Raw genomic sequence first — 10,377 nt, 5'->3', positions numbered from 1 at the left:
ATCTGAACCCAAACAAATAACAGAGAAATTTTCACAACAAAGGGAACCTAACATCTCCAATTACCCATTTAAAAGGACAAAAAGATCACAACTGAGCCCCATTAATCAGTGGTCCCCAGTGTTGTGACCTTGAGGTCCTGGGTGAAACCACCCCAAGTCAAGGGCTGGCTTATACCTAACACAGGAACAGACCACAACTATGCCTTCTGCATGCTTCCATAATCTGGGAGAAACTCTAGTCATCAAAGTCTGCATTTTTCCCTGTCTATGAACTTGTTCAAGTTAGAGGTTGGGAGACTCAGACCTTTCTCTACTTTGATAAGGAGCATCAAATAAATTAAAGTTATGTGCAATAAAATTAAGTTACATGATACATAAAGTAATTCTGAGTACCAATCATGCATACATCCTGGGTACAAAATTACCAATTTAGAGTTAGACTTTAGACAAAGTAATCTTCAATTATTTATATCGTCAATAAAACAATCACACTGTCTGTTACAAGGAGCTTGAATATTCAAACACTTTCAATTCAAGAAGCTGGAAGACAAACAAAAACTTCTCCCATTTCCTCTAGTAACAGGCAAGATAGCCATAGCCTGGTATCCATCCGTTTCCAGGAGTACACTGGTGTGGTGGTCGACTATTGGGTAACTGTTAGGGAGCAGACACAAGCTGGAAAGGGAAGGATACCAGGCTAAGATAACCAGACTATGGCACAGGAAGTATCCTAACCAGGGCTGGAAGCAAAGATAAACAAGCCAGCACAGATTAAAAGACAGATACAAAGGAGGTGATGACAGCATCCTTGCAGAACCAGGAGTCCTCAAGAACTTTTCAGACCTTATGCAACAAGTACCAAGTCACTAGCTGAATGCTATTTGCAGTTCCATCTTTGAAGTCAGTCATCATGTCAAAGTACAATGTATAACTAGATAGCAAATGGAATGAGAAGAAAAGGAGAGTTGCAACATCACTACACCTATTGTGCAACCTGACCTGACCAAGTAGGTGTTTGTACTTCCCAAGACTAATGTACTGAAATGTTACCCAGGTGGCAGTTTACAAGTTGTGCCACAAAGAAGAGAAAGAAAGGCTGTATGATAATGTTAACATGCACCAGATGTGTCTGTATGGATACCATGGACTAAACTGTAAATATTCCAGGATTATTGCAAGATGGCCACCAAGACAAGTGATTCCTGATAACCCTAATGTCTTGGGATACTGCAAAATCAGGAAAGGATAGGGTTTAGCAAGTCTGGAATTTTTGTGTGAAACTGGGCAACCATATGCCTTGGTGATGTGTACTAGAGTACTACTAGTATTTTAGATGTTATAATAAGTTGTATAGTCATTACCAACGAGTAAAGTTAGACTTTAATTCAATGTGTGAGACGTTTCAGAAGGAAGGGTCGAAGTTCAATTTTAATTTCATCTGAAGGTCATCCAGCTGGCCCGCTTCCTCTCACCTCAGGGCTCCTTGAGGAACCCTGAGTCTCCTGAGAAATACTGAAGGGCAGCTCAGAGTCAGGTCATTGGGCAGTATCCAAGTCCCAGTCTGCCTGTAAGGACTGGGGTTGCAGGCACCAGAAAGGTCACAAGTCATCTGGTTTGTTAAACACAAGACGAAAACAGGAGGTTAGGTACAGAAAAAGGAAATTACACCTATATTGGCAACTCTGAAGTGCTCCACAAACTAATCAGGGGGGGTATGTGTTTAAGTTGAGGAGAGATAAGTCAACATTTGGAGACAGAGGGCCAAATTATTGCTTTTAGTTTAATGGATGTGTAGCCTAGGTCTCATAGGCCCGGTTTACAAGGAGGGAAAATTGCGTACGAAAATTGCGTACGCAAAGGTTTTCCCTCCGTGTAAACCGGCCCCAATTTGCGTACACAAGTTTCGTATGCAATTTTCGTACGTTACCTCTAGGGCAGGCATACGATCAGCGACTCGCCCAGCGGGGAGTCTCCGTGCCTCCCAGCCTCATGTAAAACAGGAAAGAACCCCTTTCTTGTTGCAAATTCCAATCTATTCCCAAGTTTGTATCAGCCACACCGTGTTTACTTGTTCAATTTTCAGCATTCCTTTCGTTTTGCTTTCCCTTTGATTCTGTTTCAATCGTTTTGGGTTAGTACGCTTTTTGCTGACTGTTCGCTGGGTATGTCGGAAGGGCGTAACAGCACAAATTGGAGTATGGATTAATAACAGCAAGCAAAATGGAGACTGTTAGAAAGAAGGAAGTATACGATGACATTGCGTGAGATATGGAGGCTACAACCAAACTACAAAACTGGTCAAGTACGTCCATGGCGGCAGGTCAAAAATGGGGTCACAATAGTGGGCGCAGCGGGAGTCCTCTGGCTCTCCCTGTCGTTGTATAAACAGAAATGAATGTACGCTCGAGTGGCTGTGCGTACGCAATTTTTGTACGCAAGGATTTTGCCGCAGTGTAAACCGGGTCATAGTGGGTTGTTTGATTATACTGGAACAAAAAAAAGTCATCTTTATGTTTCCAGCCTCTTTTGAGACAAGTTCTAGAGAAACTAACTGGTAATACCTGGACAGGTATACGTAGTCAAGTGGTTCAGTGTACTGTTTGAATACTTCTATTTATCGAGAATAACCTGTACCAAAGCCACTGAGGGGCTACCCTTGTATTAGGGGTTTTTTCTTTGGTATTGAAAAACATGTTTATCCATTCCTAACAAGACCATAACATACAGGGACATTTCAAATGAACTGCTGACATACTGTACTTGCAACAACTGTCAGCATTTCTAAGTTCTAACCCTCTGGCATTCTGCCATGGCAGCCATCAGTGTAAAAGGAGTAAAAGTGAACAGTTTGACTGTGAGCACACAAATGTACATAAACAAGGATTCTTACAACAGCCCTGGCATGTGACCCTGAAGATTGAACCTTATGTTCACATGTTTACTACATCATAATGCTTGAACTCCCCTATCCCATCCAGCAAGGTAATCTTCAAGCAGATGTTGGGAGGCTAAATCATATTGTTTTACAACAGGTAATTGGACAAAAAAAGAGCAACTAGGAAGACATAAACAGTTAAGTGTTCAAACATCTGCTTAGAGATTTGGTAGTTTTCCAAACAACTCCAAGGTGTTTTGACAGCCAACCTTTAGCAATGGAAGGTGAGCCCTCAAAGAACCCCTGCCTTTTGTTACAGACTTTTGTCTGGGCCTGCCTGTCTGTGTTGAAGAGTCTCTCAATTACACAACATCCGCTGACCATTTTAAACAAACTTCATCTCCTGTTGAAAAAGACTTCCTCTCAACAGACAGTGAAGTGATCTACCCCTGTATGTGTATTGCTGTTTTGAACTAAGCAAACAAACGGTAACAGTGAGTTCATGGCTTGTACCACTGAAAGAATCCATGTTTTTGACACCAGATACTTTTCCACCTGGCTTGTACATCTGTTTCTGATTCATTTAACTGGCTTACAAATTTGGCCAGTTGCCCAGATGCATTTCTTATTTAGGTCTATCCATCACCTCAACTTTTTTTAGTGTAATAAAGTAAAAATCAACAATATATATCTTCTGGAATGTCATGTTCAATTACAACGTGAATTTAACGAGTGTGTCATGATGAATTTCAACTAGACTCAAAGACATGAGAAGTATGACATACTTTCTCCTCTGGTCTGGAAGTGGAATAGTGACAAACCATCCCAGTATTTTTCCCAGTATTTAAAGACAAGCCTGTAGATTACCTAATAAATGCCCCCATTTTCTAGTCATAATCTATTGAGGAGCTCCAGGGAGGGGGACACACACCAACACACACTCATTTATCAAACCACATGTCCTCTGATTGCAGGACAAATGTCTCTGAAAGGCTGATTGTTTTTGCAGGACAGGGATACCACCACTGAGAATTCTTCACAAACACATTCTAGATGCCAAAAGAAAACTGAGGACAAACCCAGGGGGCTTACTCCTTAGGGAGTTCTGATAAGGAAAGTGAAGACTTCTGTCTTTGGTGGAGTTTCAGTTCTGCCTGAAATATGTTCTGTGATCGATCCAAGCCAGCTCTGTGACTCAGAAAATCATTTCATAGACAGTGAAACTAAAAAATAAAGGTAGGGATTCTGTGTGGTAATTTGGATTTTGAAGTTGAAAAGTTGAAAAGTTTTTATAAACTTAGGCCACACCAATTTAATTTGTTGGTTCTCGGATTTTTTCAGGAAAAATATGAAGCGACAGGGCGAAAAAAAATAAAAATAAAAACAGGTCTAGGCATCCTCTTATAGGCTTAAATGCTACAAAATGAGCCATGAAGTCAACACAAAAGGCTGGGTTAAAATTTAAACTTTGAATTTTGAACTTTTAATCAAACCACTGCAATGATAGATGGGAAAACTGTAACAACTAGGAAGAAAAGGACTTTCCTCAAGAGTTGGGGACAAAACATAAGCATTTTTCAGTTGATTCAGGACCAGAATCAATTTTTTTTTTTTTTTGCAAATCAGAAAAAAACGAAGAGGCGAATCCGAGAACCAACAAATTAAATTGGTGTGGCCTTATTAAGTTTTTAAAAACTTATTAAGTTTTTAAAAACTTTTCAACTTTGGAAATTAATTTTATACTTGACACTATTCTAAGTTGTAACCCCCTTCAACCAGGGGCCTTCTTCTTTGTCTGGGTTACCCTCGATAAGTCGATTCGAAAACCCTCAAGGGGTATCACTGAGGGATACCCTGAGTCCTGACAGTAGCAATATGAGACCCTTTCATCAGATAATAGGTTGGGGTGTATAGCTGGGTGTATAGAGAAGAACTGGAATGGAGATGTAGATGCATCCTAAACAAGAGTTCCACGATCTCATACCTTCGCCAAATGATGTTAACCCTTGTGGTTGACGAATTCTACAATTTTAATAATTGATTTCGCAAATAAGAGCGTCATATGCATGGATTACATCAGTTGATCATATTCTCTACCCAATGGCAGCCTTATCTTAACAAAGTAGGCTATTCTAGCACTTCCTCATAAATTATGCAAATGAGTTCATATTGTAAATAAATTATCTTCATTGATGTTCACCTTCACTTAACTTCCAAATACGGCAAGTATGAAATTCCCAGCAATTACAACTATGAAATTATAACAATTTTCCATTAATTATGTAAATTAGGTCTTCATTTACATAATCTATATCCTCAGATGTTTTTCTAGTTCTCAATTACATGTCACAAGTGTTTCAAAGTCCTATAATCGAACGAAGCAGATTTATAGAATGTCCTCATTAATTATGCAAATTAGCTCCTGATTTGCATAATTGTCATCTGATTATGTCAAGTATCACTTCAGCTACCTACATACCAAAAATCATGACAATCCGTCAACCGGTTCTTGAGTTATCAACCTTCGGAGATTTTTTCAAGAAACGCTCCTGCAGTTCCAGAACAAGCTGCTGGGGGGCCCAAACTCATGTCACTTCTTCCCCACCTCAAGAGCTATCTACCAACCAAAATTCGTGACTCTAGCATGTCCAGATCGCGAGATATCAAAACCGGAAGTTCTGCTGTAGTACCAACAAAAGCCGCCAGGGGGCCCAGAATCTAATCATTTCTAGGTCTCATCAAGACCTACCCACCTACCATGTTTCATGACAATACATATTAAGCTTCTTGAGTTATGCTGTTCACAAACAGACAGACAAACGCTACTGAAAACATAACCTTCTTGGCGAAGGTAATAAATGCTGGTAAGAACTCAATTCAAAAGAAAAAACTCATGTCCATACACATGACAAGTTCTATTGAATGCACCATATAGTATGTACTGATCATCAATCAAGAATTGGTTTAATCATAAGTCAAATATTTCAGTAAGGCTTTATAGCAGAAATGTAATCTGCAAAAAAAACTCATCAAAATCTCCTTTTTATGATAATGATTATCCTAGACTGGACAAGTAGATATCTTATCTAACCTGCTTGATACAACATGAAATCACTGCTCTATCAGAATCTGAACAATATTTGTGGAGATTAAGCCTGTTTAATAGTAGTACCGGTAGTGTCACAAAGGACCGGGCATCCTGTTAGTTACACACCTTTAGTTTAGTTAAGGGATTCAATTTCATGAATAAACTAATCCGCATTCTATGACCCTGTTCACATTCATTTTTCCTATTTGAATAAACGGGCTATCCGAATAGAAAATTGTCTATCCGAATAATTTTCTGGAGTGTGAACGCTCCAAATCACTTAGATTTTACTCGAATTGATTCCAAAATAATCCACCTCGGGAGGTGGTTTGAGACACTTGCGGCGGATTCGAATCGGACGAAACCGCGAGTGTGAACGCGAAGTGAATTGGATTCGGGCCGTCTTACCAATCAGAGCGTAGAACGTGAGCTGCTACTTACATACTAATGAGAAAATGGCGCCCGGTGGTTTTTCAGGAGAGAATACATGTTACGAGTTTCTTTTTCGCGGATTTTCTGACGTTCGACGCCGATTTTTGGCACACTATGATAACGCCGTTACCGTTGATACTGTACTGGAGACAACAGATGAGTGATCATTTTACAATCGACGAGAACTTTTGTTGAATGAAACAGCAATGAAAGCTACGATGCAGCAAGTTATTTTTCAAAACTATTTGTCTCGTGATTGAAAGAAATGAGGCGTTTTGTTTTACTTTACTTTTTGACATGATCTTACCTGGTAATTTGTAGTGGGAATGTTTCCAGTACGTGAGAAGTGGGAAGGTGGCGGCTTGGTAAAATTTTCTTGCGAAATATGAGTTTACGAAGCGAGGCTCGTGATACATATAAATGTTTGGTGAAAATAAGACGTAGCGATATGGCAATTCTTTTGCGGGCGGGCGCAATTCGGATCGGCGAAAAGCAGTGCAAACGCTCTTGTGGATTCGGTGTCGATTCGGATAGACAATTTTCTATTCGGATAGCCCTTTTAATCGAATAGGAAAAATGAATGTAAACGGGGTCTTTGTTGCTCAAAACTCGAATGGTCTTGTTTCATGCTATAATTTATAAAGTGTGACACGCATCAGTACTTAATTTATACGGCCCGGTCAGTCAGACCTCCGCTCCCTTCGCTATTATCAACTAAAACCAATCCTTCCTGTTCCTGCTAGTCTCAATCAATTCCTGTGGAGTGATGGGAGGACAAACTAGCCCGGCTAAAGGACACTCCTCTGGCCAATGGATTCTGCCTTGCCAAGTTGCCACCGTATGATCTGCTTGGAGATTGGTATCTACTAGGTCCCAATCTGATGTTACAATGGTAAATTCTGAGATTTTCTGACTGCCCATTGTCTTGTATGTCAAGAACAGGAGACAGCCAGAATACTAGTACTAGTATCTAGAAAAGGTTAACATCTGCTTGGAGAAAACCATTCTCTCATTTGCCACCACAGCTGACTTCAAATTTCAATCAGAAAACAACAAAGCTCAGCAAAAAATGTTGACATCAAATTCAAGAGCTGTCACAGACTCTGCTAAGGCAACAGAAGTCTTCACTAATTTGGCAGTTTCCAGATGGCAAAACCAACCTGAGGGAAGAGGGAAACACAAAGTGGAGAGGACCTGTAGCTCATTTGCAACAACCCTGGAAGTACCCCAACCCACTTGGGGATATTTGGGAGAGGCAGAACCACAGCACAGTACTTTTTTTTAAATTAAAAACTAAAATTCTAAGGGAACCAGCGAACACATCTTCCACTATGGAAAAGGGTGACTGAACACAAATCTGATACAGGCATCAGCCTGGACCCTAATGCAAGGTATGTCAAAAGCAGAGTCTGAGAACATCAATTTCCAGGAAGGTCAGAGTCACAGATCTGTGCAGTATCTAGCACCCAGGCTCCAGGGCCAAGGGGCTCCCTTTGATATATTTGCAACTGAATTCTGGTCAATTGCATAATGTTTTATGATTAATTAAGTGTTCCAATTGCTCACATTTTCTGATTGCCATGTTGTATAAAACAGACACAGTAGCAATCAGAAATTTGTTGACATCAGTCAAAAATCAACAATATCAATATCAGAACCACAGAAACTGCTCTGGAAGGTACAAATCTTACCAAGAACTTGCTCTGGAAGTTAGGCAGTATCAAGAACTGGAGGAGGAATTAGCTACGGAAAGGGAAGTCCTGTTTGATAAGCAGCAGGGCCTAACCACATCCCCTGATGTCTAAGCGGGAACCACAGCCATTTCCACAGGACAAGAGGGATGTTCCAGAAATGACCAGGGGAAGGTGGGATGACGATTATCAATATCATACACAGCTTTGTATTTCCAGTTACACTTACAGCACTGCTCATCACAAGCAACTTCATCACAAAATAAGTGATTTTTCTGCATGCTTTCATTCTAGAATGTCTTCTGATGATGCTAGCCATAAGATAAGTTTCTAAGGCCTAATGTGTTTTACAGGTAACCTCAACTCTCTTCCCCTTGGTCCTGTATGAAACTGCCCCTTTGTGTAAGTTTGTGTAGGCTATGTGCATAAATTTTACCCGTGGGCCAGAGAAACCCAATGGTCTGACCCTGGCTGGACTTTTGTGTATACTTTGAAGCGCCAAAGGTTTATCGCCTTTAAATAAGCTACATGCTGGCATACATATGTACTGGCATCTGGTTCCATTGTGTTGGTTCCAACATGATGGAGTTTGTGGAAAGGATGAAGCAAAAAACAAAGGTGCAAAACAAGTAAGTTTTATTAAAACCTCCTTCGTGCAAACAAAAAGCAGTATCTAAATCTGAGAATAAAACAATGACGTCAAAAATACTTAGGCAAACTTCTGAGGAGTCGCCAGGCAGAAGGACTTTTTCTTGGAGGGAATTTTCTCTGTGCCACTTTTCGGACGTCTGGCAGTGAAACGAGAACTCGAGGAGCGAAGGCGCAAATACGTAAAATGGAAGACAGATTGATTCACACATAGCTGTGAAGCAGAACGGGGAGAAAACAAGCTGTGGAACTGAGATGCAAATCATTCGACCTCAAAAATTGAGATCAAATATGCCGCAGTTTACTGGGTAAAACTCTTTCTTTTTTTCGGAAATGTTGGTCTTCTGTGGTCCAGCAGCTGGCTGGGATCAGGACAGGGCTCCTAACATGTTGATAGCAATCGAGACAAACTATTTACACAAGGCACAGGGTCAGCCCACAGAAACTTGCCCGGCTTCTGCGGCCTAGACAAACAAACGACTCTGCCCGGAAAAGCCCTGGCGTGGAGGAAACCTCGCAGTGCTACAAGGCCAGGAAGTCTGATACAAGCGCCCCGGCAAGATCTTGAAAAACACATTGAAACTCAGTTCATGAGAGACATAAGTCATTGAAAGGACTCGCGATAAGACTTATCAGAGATAAGTTTGCAGCTAAGTAGAAGATTTTATAGATACTCACAAAAAGAGACTGGTAACGTGTTCCGTAGAAGTAGACGGAGGAGAAGAGAGGGATGGGGTGGCTGCTCACTTCGTCGCCCTTGCGCAGCTCCGTGTCTCCATACTCCACGCCATACGGGTAAAAATCAGTTCTAGTCAGTCCTAAAATCACGGGAAGCAAAAGTCCTAGCAAAAAGGACCTGATAACGAGCGGAGACATTGTTGCTGAGCTCCCAGGGTCTGTAGTAGAAGGTCTGTACCGGAGCTCTCCCGCAACTCAACTGTGTGGCAACTTGAACGGATGTGGCAAAGAACGCGTGGTTTGATAAACCCCGGTCAGCGCGCTGATTGGTCCGTGGCTTAATTAAGATTGACAGCTGAACCGAATCTTGAAGGGAAGAAGTTGGAAGGGATGTGCGACCGCCCCTGCATTGACGTTGAGGATACGCAGGATATTGACATTTTTGTTACCAGTTGACGACAACAACTGAGTTTTGACAGGAAATCCCAATTATCTGTCTACCAAAGGTCTCAGAACAACAATCAGCCAGGTGGAGCGCTATCATGTGAATCACCTCCGTGACCTTCAACTATGACAAACAGGTCGCGTCACCGTATGTATTTCTCTTGGCGGTCCCTCATCAGAAACCCCGAGAAGCATTTGTCACTGATAACGCCACCAGTTTGGCCATCAACTTGGCCTTGAATTGATCCATTTGAACCACGTTTCTAGCAACAGGGGTTCTTTCCAACCCTTGTCAGGAATTTAACTGACGTAAAAAAATTCGCCCACGTTTCCTTTTGTTGTTTTCGGCCTGTTGTATGTTACACCACGTTATCACGGTTATGGTTATAATTTGCTGTGACACAGCCTGTGTAGCGGAACGATGACGACAATGCCTAGGGAAAAAATTACTTCATTTTTCCGTCATAGGGAAGTGAATAAAGTTACAGTTACTGTAACAAAGATAGTTAACGTTACCCGGA

The 10,377-nt window shown here is 41.2% G+C and overlaps 1 protein-coding gene across 26 annotated transcripts in view; it reads right to left on the bottom strand.

Annotated features, from left to right (window-relative positions):
- The window catches only part of LOC109470172 (nidogen-1-like), a 54,035-nt gene extending 44,332 nt beyond the window's left edge, over positions 1–9,703 (bottom strand). For 19 of the 26 annotated variants that reach the window (XM_019768960.1, XM_019768955.1, XM_019768967.1 and 16 more), the window contains exon 1: positions 9,413–9,703. In XM_019768960.1, coding sequence (XP_019624519.1) covers positions 9,413–9,610 — 198 coding nt within the window. In that variant the 5' untranslated portion in view covers positions 9,611–9,703. The remainder of the gene's footprint in view (positions 1–9,412) is intronic. The other 7 variants (XM_019768975.1, XM_019768973.1, XM_019768972.1 and 4 more) reach the window with 2 other exon arrangements.
- Between the last annotated feature and the right edge of the window lie 674 nt (positions 9,704–10,377).

Source organism: Branchiostoma belcheri, unplaced genomic scaffold (assembly GCF_001625305.1).
Source record: "Branchiostoma belcheri isolate BF01 breed outbred unplaced genomic scaffold, Haploidv18h27 scaffold22, whole genome shotgun sequence".
Lineage (NCBI taxonomy): Eukaryota > Metazoa > Chordata > Leptocardii > Amphioxiformes > Branchiostomatidae > Branchiostoma > Branchiostoma belcheri.
The sequence above is the reverse complement of the archived record's forward strand: the minus strand, read 5'-3'. Positions and strand labels throughout refer to the sequence as shown.